This window comes from Neophocaena asiaeorientalis, unplaced genomic scaffold (genome assembly GCF_003031525.2).
Source record: "Neophocaena asiaeorientalis asiaeorientalis breed wild unplaced genomic scaffold, Neophocaena_asiaeorientalis_V1.1 scaffold251, whole genome shotgun sequence".
In the NCBI taxonomy this organism is placed as follows: Eukaryota; Metazoa; Chordata; class Mammalia; order Artiodactyla; family Phocoenidae; genus Neophocaena; species Neophocaena asiaeorientalis.
In genome coordinates, this window is record NW_020173377.1 from 4,291,536 (window position 1) to 4,313,913 (window position 22,378).

Genomic DNA, 22,378 nt, shown 5'->3' on the forward strand with positions numbered 1-22,378 from the left:
CAAACATTTGCCCTGCAGCAATGATGGTATTAAATGAAGCACTAAATTTAGGACCCAGAAAGTCTAAAGATTTATTAAAAATTTATAAGAGGCTTCTGGATACGATCTCTGGGCACAATAACCATCAGGGCTACAGCAAAGAAGGTATTGGAGACTGATGAAAAAATGATATTACTTGTCTAGAAGTAAGAACTAAAGGAAGAAAAGAACTCGCCTGAAGATAACCTGCACAGTGTTTATAATGACAAGACAAAACTCCTTCAGGAGTAGAGACTGGTAGTTAAGCTCAAGAAAGGTTATTACTATAAGAAGTAATAAGGATACACAGACAACATTTTAGACTCCTAAGACATGGCATTAGAGTATCACTTAGTAAAATAGAGTGACTAATGTAAAAGGTTTTTCAAAGTAGAAGGTTTATTTCTACTCTAGGGTAAAAATACTCCCAGCAGGACTTCAAAGCTTAATTTTTATTTATTCTGATTTAGTTTAGACAGATGTACATAGGACTGACTGTAAAATTATCTTATTTAACAAAAACAAGTTAGAATTCACCAAATTTTGTAGGGCGGCCATATTCAAAATAAATAAACAAGAATAAAATAAATTTCCTAGGTACCAATAACTGGTTAGAAAATAAAAGGAGAAATATAGCATTCACAACAGTAACTAAAAATTATATACATAGAAATGCTCAGGGCTATCCTTAAAAAGAAAGATCACAGGCTTATAATAGGAAAATGTCAAAACTTTACTGTAAAAGATAACTGAAATAGATAAAAGTTGTATCAAGTTCACGAAATGGGAAAAAAATATTGGAAAGATAGCAATCATTCTAAAATTATTTTATAGGTTGAATATAATTCAAATTAAACAACTGTGCTTTTTAATTGACAAGGTGATCCTAAAGTTTACTTGGAATGAGAAAATTAAAGGCTAAGAACATTAAAACAAACTGAGACTTTTAAAAAGCAGAGAGAAGTAGGGTGGAATTTGTTGCACTAGATGTTTAAAAATATTATAAAGCCACAATAAATAAAATTCCGACTCAACAAGCAATGGAAATTGATAAAACTAAACAGAAGCTCAGAAATTAAAATATTCATCCATATAAGAATTTAGTATAAAACAGTAACAAGATCAGTGGATACAGAAAGAATTACTTGATAAATGGTGTTGGGATAACTAGTTGATCATTTAGAAAAAATATAGTTAGAACCCCACCACTCAACATGAATCAAAGTAATCTAAAGATAGATAAGGTGGATAAATTGATATAAAAAGTAACATTTAAAAAATTTAATATAGTTGAGTGTCTATGCTTGAAATCAGAGGATGACTTTTAAGCATAAAGGCAATGAGGAAATCCTAAAGGGAACCACAGGTCAGGAATGTAAAAATAGTTCTCTATAGAAAAAAATTAAATAAAACTTTGCCACAAATCTGACGAAGTTTCCATATAAAGCACAGAATAACCCATACAGAATAATCCAATGAACAAAAGAGAAAACTCAAAAACAAGTGCTTACATGACTTAAAGAAACAATTTACAGAAGAAAAATACAAACAGCTAATAAATGAATTAAAAACCTCAACCACACTAGTAATTAATGAAAGGAAAGTTAAAATGAGAAAAAATATTCCACCTGTGCATTTGTCAGTTATGTAAAATGAAAGTCCTTGGTGTTGGTCTGGATGTGACAGAAAGAATGCCTTTATTCAGTGCTGGAAGAACCATGCCTTAGTAGAACTTCTCTAAAATGCAACATAGTGGGAACTACCGGGAACTTTTAAAAGTTACTGGCCCAGGATTTTATTCTATTAAAAAAATAGAAATATGGGAAAATTAATATGGAAAGATGTTCTTCAGTGTATTATTTATACTGGCAAAAAAAAAAGGGGGGTAAGAAATGATTAACGTTTGGGGAATGAGAACATAGAGTGGAATATCATACAACCATTAAAAAGGTGTTTTAGAAGAACAGTTAATTATATGAGAAAATTCTGATGATATGTCATAAAAATAGGATATAAAACTCAACAAACACTGACACAATTTCGTGAAAAGAAATAGATATTAGATAAGAAAAAAGAAAAAGAAGAAAGAATAGAGGGAAGGAGAGAAGGAAGAAAAAGGGAGGGAAGGGGGAGAAAGGAAAGAAAGAAGGAAAAGCGTAGAAAAGGAAACAGGAGGTGAAAGAACACTAACAATCAATCAAAAGATATCTGGGTGTGGAACAACCTAGATGTTCCTAGTTATCATCTCTGTTCACTGAGGTGTCTTGTTACTTTTATTTTCTCCTATATCCATCTATACTTTGGGCAAACTTTCTGCTGAGACCATACCTTATTTCTATAACCAGAAAAACAGTCATTTTTTAAACACTCTAAAGTATAGAAAATTCATCATGCTGCTTCTCTATCAGTCTAAAAAAGAATTGAGGGCTTCCCTGGTGGCACAGTGGTTAACAATCCACCTGCCAATGCAGGGGACACGGGTTCGAGCCTGGTCTGGGAAGATTCCACATGCCGTGGAACAACTAAGCCCGCACGCCACAACTACGGAGCCTGCGCTCTAGAGCCCGTGAGCCACAACTATGAACCTGCGTGCCACAACTACTGAAGCCCGCATGCCTAGAGCCTGTGCTCTGCAACAAGAGAAGCCACCACAATGAGAAGCCTGCGCACCTCAACGAAAAGTAGCCCCCACTCACCGCAACTAGAGAAAGCCCACGAGCAGCAACAAAGACCCAACACAGCCAAAAGTAAATAAATAAATTTTTTAAAAATTCAAAAATAAATAAATAAAAACGAATTGAACCCTGAGAATATCTGCAGACAGGGGAGTTAAAATAATGAGCTATACACTATGGAAAACAGTATGGAGGTTCCTCAGAAAACTAAAAAGAGAGTTGCCATATGATCCAGCAATCCCACTCCTGGGCAAATATCTGGGCAAAACTATAATTCAAAAAGATGCATGCACCCCTATGTTCACAGCACCACTATTCACAATAGCCAACACATGGAAACAACCTAAATGTCCATCAAGAGATGAATGGATAAAGAAAATATGGTACATATATACAATGGAACACTACTAAGCCATAAAAAAGAATGAAATAATGCCATTTGCAGCAACATGGATGCAACTAGAGTTTACCATACTAAGTGAAGTAAGTCAGAAAGAGAAATACAAACACCATGTGATAACACTTATACGGGGAATCTAAGATATGACACAAATGAACTTATTTACGAAACAGAAACAGACTCACAGATATAGAGAATAGACTTGTGCTTGCCAAGGGGCAGAGGGGTGGGGAAGGATGGATTGGGAGTTGGGAATTAGCAGATGCAAACTATTATATATAGAATGGACAAACAACAAGGTCCTACTGTATAGCAGAGGGAACTATATTCAATATCTTGTAATAAACCATAAAGGAAAAGAAAATGGCAAAGAATATATACATGTATAACTGAATCACTTCAGTGTCCAGCAGAAATTAACACAACATTGTAAATCAACTATACTTCAATAAAATAAATTTTAAAAAATAATAATAATGAGCTATATTAATTGGCTATATTAATAATTGGCTATATTCCCAGGATGCCAAAACAATGGGTTAGCTTAATTAACTCAGGGAGAAAAATCAGTCAACGACTTTTGAATTAGTCACCTAAAGGACTGAAAAGTTTGCTTTTGCATCCTAGAGACCCATCACTGGGTTAAAATGAAGGCAAAATCCAATACCTGCCATGTTATCAATATTTCTGGAAATGGTCTAAAAGTTAACAGAACTATTTCTTTGGCCCTACCTATCCTAACAGGGATGGTGAACTCCTATTGTGGTCCTGATAAATCATAGCTGCTGCAGAAACAAAGCCCTCCCCATTTGCCCTGCACACCTAAAATATGACATACTTAGGTTTTTTTCCTGTCCTTAAGTAGTAAGTGTGAGACAATTTCAGTGGGATTACTTTACACCTCTTCAAAATGATCTACAGAAAACACTTATTTTTCTCGCGGTCAATTTTCAAGCTTGAAGATATCCCAATGTTAATTTGCCTTTCTTCACATCTCCACTGTCCTAAGCCTGCTTATTAACCATTCAAATGTTAAGGGAAAGGAAATTTGGATTATTTTTGTTGCTCTGCTAAAAATCACACATGGGGAAAGAGGTTAATAAAGATGCTCCAACGAGGCTTGAGGAATTCTGTTTGCAAAAGTAAAATTTGTTTTAAAGAATGGAGGGTGGAGACTGAATCTAATGAAATACACCCAAGTATCTTGTGTATCATGCTGTATGTATCCTGGAGCAGTGGCTTAACAAAAAGTTGTTGGCTGAATTGTTTCCTTTATCCCTGCTATTCCTTTTTCCCATGATGGGAATTTATAAATAAGAGATAATTAGAATGCATGATAGCACAGATCACATCTGCCACATAACAAATCCCAGTCACCTTATGTATTATTTCTCCCATTAAGTCACCTAAGTTGGAAAAACAAAAAAGCCCTTCTTCTTTAATAAGTTAAAGAAACAAACTGCTTCATATAAACACACACTTGTCATGAGGATAAAAAAATTAGTGGTGGCATCTGGGCTGTTTTACACATATTTTTACTAGTTACCTGTTTTTTTGTACCATTAAGCTATAATCAGAATTGTTACTACCTGTTATTAGGAGACTATATTTTAGTTTGTTCTCAAATGATATGTTTTTAACTCTTACAAAACCCACAGTAATGTTAGGCATTTACTAGTCTCAAAGAGCATAGCCCTACTTTAAAATAAAAACCTATTTTAACTTCTATCCCTTGAATATAACATACATTGAGTTGTTTGCTATTTTACAAATGCTATCCCTTTTGGCATAGATAACTCTATGTTTGAAGGATCTGGGAAAGAATTCTATGAGCCTAGATCTGCAGATGACCTCTGTTTTTCTATCACCTTAGGGTTGAAGTTAAGACAGAGGTAATATCAGAGCTGGCAATAGTTCCCTGAGTTCTTAATTTTTTAATTTCACTTTCAAAAGAAATGGCAGTGGCCTCTGCACAGGTCATTTCTTTTGACAGAACGGAAATGGGAAGAGACGTATATTTTCGAAACACCCCCAATATGGCACACTGTGACGTGATCAATGGATCCTCATGCTTTGATATGTTACAGCGGGAACTTTCAGAAATGACTTACTGGGTTGTACATCTGATTGAACAACTGCTCAGCTTGCTACATTGCAAAGGTGGGGAGGCATTGAAGCACAGACAGGGAAAGAAGGAAAGATCCAGAAACACAGCATTAGCTCAACAAATCTAGTGCATTTGCACAGACAAACTCATGGTTAAAAGGAAGAAATTTCAGTTTCTAAACATTCCACAGTGAAAGTGAGAGGCTCTAGGGAAACAGAAATGTTGACTTTGGCTCCTAAAAAAGAATAGCTGGAATAAGAAATTGAAGGTTTGTGTTACTTTCCCTTTCTCAAGTTAAATAACCCATGAAATAAAGAAAGCTGTCCACTTTTGATGATACATGAAGTGCTGGCCTCCAGCAATGAATCAGAGGAAGTGCTTTTGGCCAAGCCTGCAATTTGTTACCTGAACTTCAAAGATGGTAATAATAAAAGATTAATTAAATCTTATCATTGAATTTATAGCTCTTCTTTTATATTAACACCAGCCTGAATTTTCTATTCAGTCTAACTTTAGAAAAATATAGATCAGCAAACAGCAGGTTAGCAACAGCAAAATATCAGTAAGCAAGACATTACAGGATTAACAGCAAATGGGAAAAGAAAAAATTTCAGTAGGAAGATTAAAGGGAACCAAAATACAGTATTATCCATTGTCTACTACCAGTTTCCACTGGTAGTTCATAATAACAAAAAATACCATTTTTTGTGTCTATCCTACTATGTTCCAAGCCCTTTAGAATCTGTAATGCTCTTCTATTTTGTGTAGAAGATTTAAATGTTTGCAGATTTAAATGTACTAAATATTTTAAATAGCATCCTCAAGTTATATTTATTAAATACTCGCATCATTAATTTTGGGCTCAATGTCAAGGTGTAGAAGGTGAAATATTGTAGGATCTTTTCATTTGCTTTAAGCCAAGACATGTCTTTGAAAAACATGAATTTTTTTCTTCAACTTTGATAAAGTAAATGATAGTTTTACTGTGGTTTTAAAAAACACCCTCCTCAAAATGATATTAATTGGAAAATTACCAAATAAGACAAATCAAAACATTTTGAATTGCTGTTGCTTCTCAAATGATTTCTAGTCATTTAAAGTAAATTTACTTCTACATATTGAACACTGAATACTCTTTTGAAAGACAAAATGATCCACATGTCACTAGGCTCTTCTCAACCCCTAGGTGTCTAATTAAGATTAATGAATGCACTAAGTTATAAAGCACACTCATAGCTAGTACTTAAGAATTATTTGGTTAATATCGTTTTATCAGCCTCACTAATATCAGTAAAGATTTCCTTACAAGTGAATCTTGGATTGTTTGTTTTTAAGAGGTGGGATGGAATGTGTAAGGAATAGCTCCTTTTCTGCCTATAGTAACCATTTTTGACACAAAGTATTTGGAACTGTCTTAAACTGACATAGTATAGTAAAGGGTTCAAAGCAACTATGTGTATGAATGTTCTCCACAAACTTTTCTGTTAAAAACTCACCAATTTCAAGCATTGTTTATAAGACAAAAGCAAATTTAAATCGCCATTTGGATTCCATTGTCACTAGCAAACAAGATTTCTGTTCAGCTAAACACATCTACAATGCTGTATGGATTTTATGATAAAAATACCTGGACGCTCACAAATCTTAAGCAAAATTCCATGGGGAACTCATGGTTTATTTATGATATAATAAAACTATTATGTTTTCAGCTTTCATTTAGTAACCCTTTATATTTTATTCACAAGTCACATACCCTTTTATTTAAAAGGAGGCCCAGACACTCCTTAAGCTTTTATAGCTGCTTATTTTTCCATGAGTAAATGATGTGTTTTATGTATATTCACATACTGTTGGCTTATATTTTCAAATATTTCATGCAGATCTCAATTCTTTTTAAGGTGATGGGTACTTGAGGTTTTTACAGAACTATTTATTAGCAGAAATTAAAGAGTACTAGAAAAAGTATTTTGAACTTTCGAATTTAGTTGATGTAGAGGGCCAAAAATAACAAAATAACATCTGCAGGTTAGGTATAAAAATATTTAAATTATAATTACCTTATTTAATCTCACTGTACTATGCATTTAGGAGACAGTATAAGCAAAGATTATTTATATACTTAGAAATAAGTTATCTTTTCATAAATTAAATAGGTCCTTTACAGCAAGACAACCATATTTGTTACTTTAATCCTGGTGATGTAGCAGAATGTTAAAATGTCCTCAGGAATAATGCTAAAATATTTATAGGATTTGATCTATGAATTTCAGAACATGGTGTCTATCTGAGAGTCTAAGGAAACCACATGTTCTAATTGACTTTTGGGGGTTAACCATAACTATGTTGAAAGAAACTAAATTCAACTGCACAGACATTCATTTATTAAACTAGTTAAGTCATATACATGGAAACTACAAGCATCAATACATGAACCTCTTTCTTTTAATTGTTAGAGGATTTCAAATTCCATAGATGACTTACACTAAAAGGGAGGGTGTCAAGTATGTATCTGCAGAAATAATATATGGGATGCCCTCAACTCCATAATGGCTCCTCAGAGTTGATGAAGGGCATCTTTCATGCCCAGGTCTATCTGGGGCCCTCCTTCAGGACTTAGCACACTGCAAGTGAGGTACGATAACTCAAAGACCACCACAGGAAGCCAAAGAAGTTCTCTCACAGAGTTACCTGAGAGTCTGCCTTATCATCACAAAACTGTTCATTAAATAAAAAGTACCTTTCTTAGGTTCATTTCTTGATATGCATATACATGTATAACATATTGCTGAAAACATTCATATATGCGTCAAGAATATGTATCATACACCCAATGCATAAATAGCCAAGTCAATCTCCGCGTAAACACCCTCAAAGAGGCAGTTTAAATTCTTCTATTTATTGCTCAAGATTTCTGTTTAACTAGATGTTGCTTGAAAAAAGTGAGATGTTGAGTGGATTAGGAAATAGACTTTGTAATATAGAGATTTTCTGGCTGTTTTTTTGTAAAGAGATTTGACCTGTATATTTATCTTTTTCTGTATTAGTAAGGAGACTTTATTAGTGTGAAATCTCATGACAATTCCCTAAAATTCTGTGGTAAAGTGTACACAGTATAATCACATTTCAGTTATATATTGCATCATACGTACAAAATAGTATATTAAATTTTAAAATATCCAGAATTTCTCCACAGATATGATGCTTTCACATCCCTATCATCCATATCATATATTTTCATAACTCTAGCGAATAAATCCCCATTCCAATATGCTATGAATTATACAGTCAAATTTTATTATATGCTTCGTTTGACTGTTTAGATTCTTATCATCTCTTTTGAATAAGTTTATAAGTTGTCAAAGGGAAACAAAATGCTTAAACTCATAATGTTATGAGTTTTACGTGAACAATGAATGCAGACGTACCAAACAACACAGGGAAAAAGTCAAAGGAACAATGCATGACTGGAAATGTACTCCACAAAAATGTCCAGTTCAGAGAAAACATGTTAGTGCTGCAATGCAAAGATCCTGTTTTCTTTTCTGAAGCCTTCTACATACAAACTTGCTTAGACATTCAGGCCATTTCTGGTCAAGTATAAATAGTCAATCCGTACATCTTCCAAGGACTCGACTATTTTGGTGAACTTCTAGAAATTTAACATTGTCGGGTAAAGTTTTGCAAAGTTCCAATTAAAAAAATTGACCTACTTCTGAAAGTAGTAAAAGTTTATTAATGTATAATGGGACCCCTGGATTCTTTGGTTTATGCAAACACTTCCATTTATCTTTTTCTGATAGTTGAGATTTGCCCAGAGAGTAATGGCTGGTTTTTGGTTTTTAAAATATTTTTCACTTCTACTACAATTTTCATCTATTTGTCAAGGTTTTGTTTTGTTTTGTTTTGTTTTGTGTTTCCCCAGACAGGAAACCTAAGATAACTTTTCAGGTTCACAGACAGACTTGATGCAGACTTCTTAGGAATAAAGATTGCTCAATTAATCCTTTTATCACCAGATGACAAAAGATAAGGGGTTTTTATTTTTTGAAAAATGTCTCTTTCTTTCCTATCTTATAAATTCAGAAAATGAGCATGTTTTTTCTTAGACTTCACTTACCTTTTTTAACTGTGCTTCCAATTTGTTACATTCTTCTTTCTTTTGTTCAATGGCTATTTCTAGAGATTTTAATTTGGAGTCCCTTTTCAGCCCCGCTGAGGCTAATGAAGATGCATGTTCCTTGAGGTCAATTAAACTAGACTGAAAGGAACAGAACACTAGTAAGTAGAACACTATAATTTCTACTCGTAATGTCTTCAATTTGAATACATTGATTCTATACATAGTAATAAAGTGTGCATTAGACAGAGAGGGTAAATATAGTCTTACTAAGGTAACAATAGTCGGCCCTGGCCAGGAAATTAAAGTTGGCCAGTTTACAGAACCAAGCAGGATCTAATTGCAGTAAAAATCAAATGTGACCAAATGGTGCAGTCAGTAAATGCATGTTTCATGTCTCAAAGTTATGCTAATGAACTAAGTCCCAAGGTGGTCTTTACATGTCATGGCAGAACAGACACCCTGAACCTTCCATTTATGTTTATTGCTGTCAGGTGGCACAGACTCTAAGAAAAATATGAAAGAAAATACAAACTTTAATTCTTTTCTCCCCAAAAAGGGCAGACCAAGTATAAAAGAAGAATCCTGTTGTTTTTATCAAATTCCATTTCTTTAATGAAAAATGGCCAATGGTTTCTCAAACATCTTCTACAGAATCGAAGATAAAATTACTTAAAAATTCAGAGTAGACTTTATGGCCTAGTGCTTTGTAAATTCAGATTCAGCAATATAATGAATCTCCCCAACTCTGACATGGGGTTACCCAAGTTGTTCCATTCATTAATCACGCCCAGAAACCAAGAGCTTCCCTGTATAGTACGAATCCCAAAAGGTAAAGAAATAAATACTAGCATATACCACAGAACACAACGTTGCTAGCTAGGAGAGCAATGTCCACCAGCAAACACAAAATGGTTAGCAACGTCTATCTACGCGACTAAGTTGTTCAGGTTCCACCCAAAATCAGACAGGGTGTATTTCCTTTATATGCCTTTGCAGTGCCTAGGAAAACACTAAGCACACAGCAGTTTCTCAGTAAATGATGTGGTCTAATACTTTACTGCTTCATGGGCACTGGAACAACCTTATTGGTGAAGATACTGCCACAATCACCCAGCAAACCACCCAGGTCCTAACAACCCTCTGAGGGACAGGTTAGCCATTCTCATTTTTCAGGTAAGGAAACTGAGGCTCACATGAGGCCCTGTCTTCTCCAAGGTTCTCAAGCTATTAATGGGAGACATAGGTCTGAACCCAGGTCTCCGACTCCAATTTCAATGGTCTTTATCATGTAACTACCACAGAAATAATAAAGAAACATAATCCAGGCACTCTGTCATGCTGAAGATTATTACCACTCCAACTAAATTATAAGCTCCATGCTAACAACAATTATACATTGTTTTCCTTTATAAATTTAAAATTGCCAGGGGTGATAGCTTTATGTGTCAACTTGGCTAGGCCATAGTCTCCAGTTATTCAATCAAACACTAACCTTAAGTGTTGCTGTGGAGGTATTTTGTAGATGTGACGAACATCTGCAATCAGTTGACTTTAAGTAAAGGATATTATTCTTCATAATCTGGGTGGGCCTGATCCTATCAGTTGAAAGGTCTTAGGAGCAGACTAAGGTTTCCCTCAGGAAGAAGAAATTCCTCCTGTGGACTGCAGCATCAGCTCCTGCCTGAGAGTTTGCAGCCCGCCCTTCCTGATGGCCTTCCCTGTGAATTTTGGACTTGCTTAGCCAGCCTCCATAACTATGTAAGCCAATTTCTTGTAATAAATTTCTTAATATGGTTAAATCCCTTGGTACAGTTCTGTTTTTCTGGTGGAACCTTGACTGCCACATCTAGCCCAATGGCAGGCACATTGTTACACAGGAACAATAAATGTTTGCAGAAATGCCTATCTGAAGTTCATAAAATGTAAGCATTGTTTACAAAATTATTTTCATTTAAAGCTTATGCTCCACCATGTCATCAAGATCTCTTTTCAATTAGAAGCATATCTATCTATCTATATATATATATATATATTTTTTTTTTTTTAAGGTGCAAACCCATGAATAACACTTGCGATCTGTGAAGGATGCTGCAAACGAGATAGAAGCTTCTGTGCCTTCTGTTACATACTAACTACAGTAATTACAGATCCCCCAGGATTTACATTCTTTATTTTCATATCAAAGAAATAATCTCTTCTCTAAAAACTAGTGAGCTTAAGTTTTAGAGAATACAAATTTTGTTTCTAAGTTTCCTCAAAATTCCTATTACTCATCAATTGTTCCCTTCTTGGACTCCTAATTTAGACAGTACTTTAGTTTGTATAGAATTATCAAAATCCAAGGGCTGAGGTGATACTTTGGAGCTGGGACATATACAACTATGCTGTGATACAACCCAACAGAGCAAAAGGATTGACATATCATAAAGGAGATAAGACATTTTCCACAGACAAAAATAAATGTGAGGGGACCAAGTGTGGACAATGGCACATATCTCAGAGCTTTGGAGACTGAATAAAAGAATGGGCATTGCTGCTTCTCAGACTTCTCCACCGAAGTATCCCTAAGTAAACTAAAGGGGTTATAGCCATCCCTCAGAACAGGGATACTCTCCATAACCACCAAAAAAATATTTCTTTAAAGCATATTGTTTTATATTAAAAAAATGCAGGTTAAGATTTGTTTTTTGTATCCATGTTTGTGCTAGCATTAAAATACTCTTTCAAATTATTTACCATAATGTAAAAATGATGTCCCAGAAGAGCAGCCACAACCTATATCTATGTGTCCAGCATGGTACCATATCTCCTAACCTGGGGGTATTGAGTGATCCATTTGAGGAGCACAGATGAATGTACAGCACCCAACACAAGGATTAGTACATAACAGGCCCTCAGTAAAGTGGAGCTATTGTTATTATCATCAATGCTGTTGTTGTTACTGTTATCTCAAACAAGGGATCATGAGACATTGAAAAAAAAAATACAGAATCCTCCAAGCCGTATGAATATGGTAAGACATCAAGAAAACTTTCAAGGAGCTAAATGGCATGTGGTCAGTAGAGTACAAAAGATATGCACAGAGCATCACCAGATGTAGGGAATTACAGTAAATGCTGTTCTTTGAATTCAGATAGCTTTACAAAGCAAAGGTAACTAGGTGCACCAAGCCTTCACACTGTCCCTCAAACTAAGTCTCTAGTCTCTCAAGGCTACATGGATATGGGTTTATGAGTACTATCAGTGTGGTTGTTTTCCCAGACTCACCTCTTTTTCAGTCAGTTCAGCTTGTAAAGCGTTGACCTTCTCTTTCAGGTCTTTATTCTCTTTTCGGAATGATTCTATCTCTTCAAGTCTTTCCCGATCATCTCTCTCCCGTTGTTCTTTCAAACGCTCAATTATTCTTTCCTGTGAGGCAATTGCCCAAAAAAAGAGTTGAGAACCGATCAGTGTGCATGCCAAGGCATGCTACGAAAGGAAATAAGAAGAAATACACATAAGAAATGTTCTAGAGGAATCAACAAACACAAGATATTCAAAACTGGGTTTGTGAAGAGAAGCTGTGCGTAACAGTATTTGGAAAAGACAGTCAATAAAGCTTTCAGCTTGTTAATCAAAGTTAATATCATAGGGTTGCAAGGGATCTCAATGTTCAAGTTCATGGTGGTACCAGGAAAATTCCAAGAGCAATTCCAGAAGAGGGAGGTTCAGGCACCAAGACCTAAAGTCTTATATGGGTAAGGGGAAGAGGTAGAACTAACCTCTTGGATCAACCCTCTTTGCTTGGCTTTCCCATCTGATGTCAAAGAACTTTCCTTGATTTCTGAAGACTCTTCTCACTAGAAAGGGGATCAAAGTGGGGCAGGACCTAGACCCCTCCGGGACTTAGAGCTGGACTCCCAGTGAAAACTTGAGACAAAAGAAAGAATAAGCTCCTTATATAAGTGATTTTTCAATGTGTCTGGAGCTGTTTATTTACTTCCATATTTTTTCAGTGGTTTCTTGGCAATCAGTAGAGACTCAAAAACATTGCTAGAATTTGAGCAAAGTTCAAACAGCAGCTTCTTTTACTGAGAAGCTGCTACATGCTAGGCACTGTGACCCACCCTTCTCATCTAGTCCTTATCACATCTGTGAGATCTGAACCAGTACCACTGGTAACAGAGTAGTGCAGAGGAAACCCAGTCTCAGAGAGGCTGACTGACTCGTCCAAAGTGATCCAGCTCATAAACAGAAGGCCCACCCTGCCATCCAGGGCTGTCTGAGTCTTAGCCACGCCCAAAAGAACACACTGCCACAAACATACACCTGGAGCCATTCAAGGAGATCTGAGGGTCTGTCTGTCCTTGACTTTTATATTGAAATAAAAACATTACTCTAGTAGACATGTTTTCCAAAAGTGTGAAATCTTACTGATATCAAAATAAGAACCTTTTGGTTTTTTCCTAAGGATTTTTTAAAAAATTTATTTATTTTTGGTTGCGTTGGGTCCTCGTCGCTGCGCGCGGGCCCTCTCCAATTGCGACGAGCAGGGGCCCCTCCTCGTTGTGATGCTCAGGCTTCTCATTGCAGTGGCTTCTCTTGTTGTGGAGCACAGGCTCTAGGCGCGGGGGCTTCAGTAGTTGTGGCGCACGGGCTTAGTTGCTCCGCGGCATGTGGAGTCTTCCCCGAGGGGCTCGAACCCACGTCCCCTGCACTGGCAGGTGGATTGTTAACCACTGCGTCACCAGGGAAGTCCCAGAACCTTCTTTTTTTAAGGAAAATTCTGCTTGGGTAAAATTTAAGTTAGATTTCTGAAACTTGTTTCAAATTACCTAACACATATTTGAATTTCCTTTTGGATGGTCATGTTAAAAAATGTTGGTGCAACGATTCTTAAGAATATTGTCTTTTATATTCTTACAAGTATACAGTACAAGACGATGCCTGATATATAAGACAACTGTAAAACGGTGTTTAATGTAGAGGGAAGTTAGTTTGAACACTTAGCCTGTGATTTAAGTTCCCCCAGGGGAGCAACTGTTCTACCCCAATGACAATAATTTATGTCTAATGCTTTCAAGGGCAAAAAAAGTACCATTGTTGTTTTGTAATTACTCAAAAACACTTTAAAATGAAGTATATTATTACTATAACAGTGGGGGTAGAAATAGAACAAATGAGTCTATTACATTCCCTATTTTGTTTCTTCTTGATTTCAGTTACTGTCCTATTTTACTCTGTCTGTGCCATTGTAGAGTAGATGATTATGTGATTGACAGAAGAAGGAAATGGCCTCAGTGCACGGTAAGCCTCTCAAGGACTTTTAACAATTTCAGCAACTGAACCCACACCTTTTGCCTGCACTTATTGCAAAAGCCTCACAACTGGTCACCCCGTGAGCAGGCCATCTCCATCCCATCACTTCCACCCCGTGGCTGTTGGAGTGATATTTTTAAAGCCCCAAACTGACCATGTCACATCACTATTTAGAAACCTTCCCAGGAATCACTCTGGCCAGAACATAAACATGCATTTATTCTCACTAGGCACCCTTTGCTTGGTTTTATTGCATGTCCACTCTCTCAGCCTAGCTTTCCAAAAGGCAACAGTCAAATCTTATGAATCTCTTAACCCAGGGCTGGGCAAACTGTCTGGCGTACAACAGGCAATCAAAAAGGCTGATGGAAGGAACAAAATTCAAATTAGGGATCATCCTGTCTTCAAAGGAAGGGAAATTAAGTATGCATGTTAACATCCAGAAGGTGTCAGAGTCACTTGGAAATTAGGTTGATTTGCTCTAAGCACTTGTACTATTGACTGGGCATCGATGACAAAGAAAATCAGCAAGCAGTATAATGTTTTTAAGTGTTATTGATGATTCAATACTACAAAATATTTCTCCGTCAATCACAAAACTAATTTAACTGTCAGCCGCGCAGGGCCAGATGTCAAAAACATGTGTTAAAAGGTCCTAATATGGCATGATCTACTTGATTAACAACCAACTTGCAGAAATTCCAACAATGTGTTCTTGTTTTAGTCTTATTTGCATTGGCAAGTGTTCCTTGTGCACCCATCTGGCTCTGCACAGGTCTAATCTATTTGTGCTTTATCACTGGGTGGGAACTGCACTGCAGTGGCCTCCAGCTCTGCTATCTGGCTTTCTCAACTGCTTATCTGCTACGTGGCCACAGCAAGGCTTGGCGAGACCAGCTTTATAAATACTGCGGGTTCCTTGAGCTTCTGCGTGTCATTCCTAGAGCTAAGTCATACTCAAGCTTAACTCACCAAGCAGCAGTATTTATTTATTTATTTATTTTTACACACTCTGGATATTTGAATAAGTTCCCAGACATTAAAAGGAATAACACACTCCCTGGGATGTAATAATCCAAGTGAAATGGTGAATAGTGCCTAATGGGTTCTATTCATCAGCCAAAGGACAGCAAATAATTAAATGCTCTTATAAGTACACGATTTTTAATTAATCATTTTCTTTTTTGTCCCATGTCTTGTTGCAGAGGATCGGTCCACTTACATGCGGATAAAAATGGAACTGGTGAGGGGAAGGCTATTAAAAGAGATTGCATTGTCAAACACACAAAGAACAGAACGTTTAAATTTTAGTCCCATTCCATCACCCATGAGCTGAGTGGCCTTGGGGAGGCAATAAAGTCCCAGCTAAGGGCTAACTTAGACAGAGCAGAAGTGGCTTCCCAGAGTGCTGGGGTGAGAAGTTAACTGGTGCCACGGGTGATTAATGATGTCCACCCAGGGCCCAGAGATGAGGAACAGTGCTGCACATGTCCCAGATTTTCATTTCTGGGCATGTCATCTTGAGCCCACTTCCCATGTTTAAAATGAACATGGATTTACTGTTTAAAATGAACATGGATTTACTGTTCCTCAAAGTGTGGCCTTCCAAACACTTGCATCAGAATCACTGGGCATGCTTGTTAAAAATCAAAGATTCCCCACAGCAGAGCCCACAGCAGAGCACTGAATCAGAATCACTAGGAAATGGGATCCAGGAAACTGTATTTTAAGACACTCTCTAGATGAGAAGATTATTTTTAGATACATACAGAAGTCTGATACCCACTGGAATAAATACTTAAAAGAAATCTACTATTCTTTGTCCCATGATAGAAAACTTTGCCAGTTCCTATCCAATGTTTTTGTCTGTGTTTTTCAAATACACTAATGCTCTGATTTTTGGCACCTTTTGAAAATTCTCTCTGTTTGCTTTTATTCTTCATCAGGTGAAAGGCTGAAAATCAGATGCAAACAGGGTTTAGAAACTAACAGCTCATGGGCCACAGCTGGTCCAAAGAGCTATTTTGTTTGGCTTGAGCATCATACTATAAAATCTGAACTTGAATATTTTGAGGTAAGTCAAAGACTGCTCCATCACCAGCAGTCCCTACTACTTAACACCAAACCCACTTCCCTCATTTCTGCTCCCTGCATGGCCCTTCATGGCATCCAAGTTCTCAACTGCCCATCTATGGTCCGGTACAGACTTCACATGCCTGAGATTGTGGATCAGCAAACTAAATAATTATTGTCAAGGTAATTCCAAAAGATAATGGAATTTAGAGGTCAGCTAGTTTAAATGCACATTTTGAAGATAAGTTACTGAGATGCCCTGAGAGGACAAGAGGCTTGCCCCACGTGATGCAGTTATCAAGTAATGGGGACAGTTTGATGGGGCCAGACTCCCACAGACCTCAGTTTTCCTTCCTGAACATCTCCTGAGTCTCAAAGGAAGTACTTAAGTAAAGGGAGTAGTTTCAGGTATGAGAATTGTTTTGGGATTTAAACTAGAATAAATCAAATCTTAGCAGGGGGGAAAAGGATAAAATGCTGCCAAGAATACGTGATATGGCGCTTCCCTGGTGGCGCAGTGGTTGAGAGTCCGCCTGCCGATGCAGGGGACACGGGTTCGTGCCCCGGTCTGGGAGGATCCCACATGCCGCGGAGCGGCTGGACTGAGGGGCCCCCCCACCCAAAAAAAAAAAAAAAAAAAAAAAAAGAATACATGATATGGAAAAGTATATGGCATAAGTTTATTTCTGTACATTTGGAGAAAGAAATCAAGGGTACGAGTGGACTGACATGTTATCACTCAAAAACTGCAAAAGGGATACATGATTATTAATAGTTTTTGAAACAACATTCCTTTATTCAAATTTTACAAACAAAATTACTACAAGAAAGTTTTGAGGGACTTCCCTGATGGCGCAGTGGATAAGAATCCACCTGCCAATGCAGGGGACACAGGTTTGAGCCCTGGTTCAAGAAGATCCCACATGCTGTGGAGCAACTAAGCCCGTGCTCCACAACTATTGAGCCTGTGCTCTAGAGCCCGCAAGTCACAACTACGGAGCCTGCGTGCCACCACTACTGAGCCCGCACGCCACAACTACTGAAGCCCGCATGCCTAGAGCCCATGCTCTGCAACAAGAGAAGCCACCGCAGGGAGAAGCCCGCGCACTGCAACAAAGAGTAGCCCCTGCTCGCCACAACTAGAGAAAGCCCATGCGCAACAATGAAGACCCAACACAGCCAAAAAAAACCCAAACATTTGATACTAAATTCTTGAAAATTGTAAAAAGAATATTTTTCCTGAAAAACCATCTTATTTATTCTTATGTTTCCACATAAAATCTTGTCTCTTATTTATAATTTAATGTTAAAGTTATAATCTTGTAATTTTAATAGGAAAATTAAGACTATCTAGGCATAGAATTATGGCTCCTTTTTTTAACCTTCTATATTTTTAGCATAGAGAAGTGGTTCTTAGACTAGTGTATGTATCACAATGACCTAGGGAGCTTGCCAAAGTGCAGACTTCTAGGCACTACTCAAGGTTCTGATTCAGTAGATATACATGGGGCCTAATAATTATATTTTCAACAGACTCCTCCTGGTGATTCTGAAGTAGAGGTCAGAGAAGCCTTCTTTAAGATTCACTGACTTGTGGAACCAGTGGGCTATTTAATCTAATTCTCCCATCCTACAAATGGGAAATCTGAGGCCCTGGGAGAGAGAGTTATTTGTCAAGGTCACCCAGTTAGTGGCAGAGCTAAGACTGAGCACACTACACACACTCTGCACAGTGCGAGTCCTACAGAAGTGCCCAGAGAATGAATGAACTAACTTAACTAGAAGGAAATGCGCTAGAAATCGGTAAACATCAGGATGACCTATTTGCCTAATAGATTTTGTTCATTCTTTTAATCAAAGTAATCCTTTTAAATGTCAGTCTGAACAAAACCCTCCAAATGGCTTCTTATCCCCCTTTGGAGTGAAAGTCAAAATTTTTCATCCTTTCTCCCAGGGGCTTCAAGGGATACTCTTCCCCCCTCCCCCTCCCACTCTGCACTTGCTCTCCCCTCTAGTACATTCTCCCTCCAGAAGTGCTCATGGCTCATCCCTCACTTTCCCTTCTCAGTAAGACCCTCTACCTGGCCATTTCACCCCAGCACTCCTTGTACCGTCTTCTTGCTTTCTTCTATGGAAATGATTACCCTCTGAAGTCCCATGTGTTTTACTTACTTAATTATTGCCTGTGTCTCCTCAGTCCCATTAGAATCTAACCTCCACGAGAGCTAGGATTTTCACCCATTCTCTTCTCTACTGGACCCCTAGTCCCCACAGCAGTGCCTGTCATATGGTGGCGACTCACTCAATCAACACCCACTGAGCACTCCCCCATGCAGGTACTGTGCTAGGCACTGGGGGAAGGTAAGCTAACACACACAAATAACACATATATACGGGTATGTTGCTCAGGCTTGGAGTCCAGCAGAGAAGACCAATTAATCACATTAAAACAGATAAATGAACAATTAAGATTGTGACAAGAGCTCTGGGAAATTCACGGTGTTCATGAGAACATAAGAGAGGATTTTACCTAGGAGGCTTCCCTGAGAAAATGACTGATAATAATAATAACAGCTATAACTTATTATGCCTGTTATTCTCAACACTTTCCATATATTAGTGCATCTTCTCCTCAACATATTCCACTAAAGTAGGTACTATTATTATCCTCTTTTACAAATGATAAAACTGAGAAAGCGAGGGGTTAAGTAACTTGCCCTAAGTAGTAAGTGTCAGACCTAGGATTTGAACCCAAGCAGTCTGACTCCCATGTCCACATTCTTGACTACTGTGCTATACAGCTTCTCAGGAAGTTGAGCTCTCTGAAGAAGAGAAATTAAGTCTGCAAAGAGTAAAGAACATTCTAGGCTCAGTAATGGCATGTGCAAAGTGTCTGAGGCAGGAGGGAACAATGGTGCACTTAAAAACCTAGAAGGCCGGGGCTTCCCTGGTGACACAGTGGTTGAGAATCCGCCTGCCAATGCAAGGGGCATGGGTTCAAGCCCTAGTCTGGGAAGATCCCACATGCTGCGGAGCAACTAAGCCCGTGCGCCACAGCTACTGAGCCTGCGGTCTAGAGACTGCAAGCCACAACTACTGAGCCCACATGCCCCAACTACTGAAGCCCGCACACCTAGAGCCCATGCTCTGCAACAACAAAAGCCACCGCAATGAGAAGCCTGAGCACCACAGCAGAGAGTAGCCCCAGCTCGCCGCAACTAGAGAAAGCCCGCGTGCAGCAACGAAGACCCAATACAGCCAAAAATAAAAATAAATTAATTAAAAAAGAAATCTAGAAGGCCAGTATGCCTAGAGCACAAAGAATGAGGGAAGAGAGATGGGGGATGAGGCTGGAAAAGGAGGAAGGAAGGAAAGATGGGAGGAAGGAAGGGAGGGAGGGAGGGAGGGAGAAGGGAAGAGCCAAAGCAGATGAAGGGTCGGACCCTATGGGTGAGGTTAAAGATTTCAGTCTTTATCATCCTAAAAACAATGACAAGGTAGTGAAGGTTTTTAATCAGGGCCAAGGGTGATGTGACCAGATATGCATTTCAAAAAGACACCCCTTGGCTTCAGCGTGCCAAGTCTACTGCGAAGGGCGAGCACGGGAGTGGGAGGCCCAACTGGGACTAGGCTTAGTGCGGGTGCATGAAGAAAAACAAGCTCACTGAAATGCATTTGGATCATTTCCTCCCAATCATGCTTCCCTAAATCCTGATACCCCTGCTAATTTTTAGTCCAAGCTTACCTTCTCTGACAAAGCCTCCTCAAGCGTCGCCAGTGCAGTATCCGTATTACTGGAATCAGTCTGCAAGGACTTCACTCTGTCTTTCAGATTGGTCAGTTGCTTGTCTTTATCCTTAAGTTGTTCTTGCAAGTTTTCAATCTGAAAGTAAAGATCACCATATTTAATGCACATTTTATTACATATTCAGTGCCAAGGTCCCTGAAGTGGACCTATCTAAAAAGAAAAATTTTAAAAGACCCAAGATTATGGAAATTGTCAGTATTATGAAGTTACACTTTGACTCAGAATCAAGGCCATTATGAAGAGACCTTCTTTCTTCCATGTAATTCAACTTCGTGTTTAAATGGCAATACAGACGAGCAGAATATCTCCCTCCATGCAAATGCAAGCCCTTCAGACATGTAAGCACTATTATTTCTATCTATTTCTACCTCTTTCACCAGCCCTTTAAGTCTCAAGTCCATAAACCTAATCTTGGTGCAGTGAATCAGAGAAACACATATTCAGCATTACTTTATTCAATGAACAGACACGTACTGGGTGCTCATTCTGCACTGAGCACCGTATCACTATAAGGCAGAACCTATGTAGTCATTCACTCACTCCTTTATTCAGTATTAAACTTTGTGATATGCCAAATGTTGTCAAGTGGCTGTTTCAAGTAACCACATGAAAAGCCAAGTAGGTTATCACCAGTAGACTGTTAATGGGAAGAACCTGTGATATAAATCAAATGTAACAAGTACTAAACACTCCATCTGGCAAATAAGTCATGTGCTGGCAACCAACCAGCCACTTTTATCCACTATCTGCAGCCTGAAATAAACACACCAAATAGCCGATTATAACGCCTGCCCAGGAACAACAGCAAGGACCTTCTCTTGGGCATTGCGTACATTATCATTCATGTTTTTATTCTCTGCTTTCAAACCTTGTATTTCTTATCTAAGGATTAAAAAAAAGTCCCACTGTACAAACAATTTATTCATATTAAGGGTTTTAAATTGACAAGGAAAAAAAGCAGTACAACTCTAAGATAAGTCCATTCAAAATATTTGTATTCTGCACCCAGGCTTTCTCAGGAAATCATTCCAAATGCATGTTTCACAATGTGTGACTCAAACAAATTTGGAGATTACTCGATTCACGTAGCATGAATCTGGAATGGCAATACAAATAATGACAAGAGTAGAAGCAATAATGAGAAGGAGGAGGGTTGACAGTGGAGGTGGCAGCAGTAGCAGCATCAAAATAGTTCTGAATGCAAAGATGCTGAGCCTCAATCTGAGGACAGAGGACGTGGCTAATTTTTCCAATGATTAAAATAGATGTGGCCTAATGCAGATGGACATTTCCTCCTTCCATTCTTCCCACCATCCTTTGCGCCTTCCTTCTTTCTTTTATTTTTCCCTTTCTCCTCCCCCTTCCTTCTTCTCCTTCCTTTTTTTTGCCAATGTATTTTTTAATAAGACATGTTTTCTGCCTTGAGACAGGCATCCTGGTTTGGGGAAATAATTAACCTTCTCCTTCATCAAAATGCATTGTATCCTATTCAGCTACCACTGTAAGAATTCAGTGTCCCTCCATGCAAAACACAGGAACTCAAAAGGTATAATCATCTGCACTCAGAACAAAGGCTCCCTCCGTTCCAGACAAGTGTTCACGGGGTTACACAGTACAATAAGCAAATCTATGAGTGAGCAAAAATATGGATGGTTACATATCAGAATGTAGCCATTATACAGAAGAAGCCAGCAGCTGAGAGGACTGACTCTTGAGAGAGTGTGTGTTATTATTTTGAGTACACTCACACCCACATTTGCGTACACACGTGTGCAAATCCATGGTGGCTCCAAGCAAACTGATTAAGTTCCCCGTGTTCACCCTGGGAGACAGTGCCCTGGACAGAAGAAAGGAGACTTTCTCTCAGGGCATCAGCCCT

The 22,378-nt window shown here is 38.1% G+C and overlaps 1 protein-coding gene across 1 annotated transcript in view; it reads right to left on the reverse strand.

Moving 5' to 3' along the window:
• ERC2 (ELKS/RAB6-interacting/CAST family member 2) overlaps nt 1–22,378 on the reverse strand; it is an 823,240-nt gene that overhangs the window by 408,451 nt on the left and 392,411 nt on the right. Inside the window, exons 7-9 of the mRNA XM_024746387.1 lie at nt 20,437–20,574; nt 12,588–12,728; nt 9,318–9,458 (exon numbers count right to left, since the gene is read on the reverse strand). Coding sequence (XP_024602155.1) covers nt 9,318–9,458; nt 12,588–12,728; nt 20,437–20,574 — 420 coding nt within the window. The remainder of the gene's footprint in view (nt 1–9,317; nt 9,459–12,587; nt 12,729–20,436; nt 20,575–22,378) is intronic.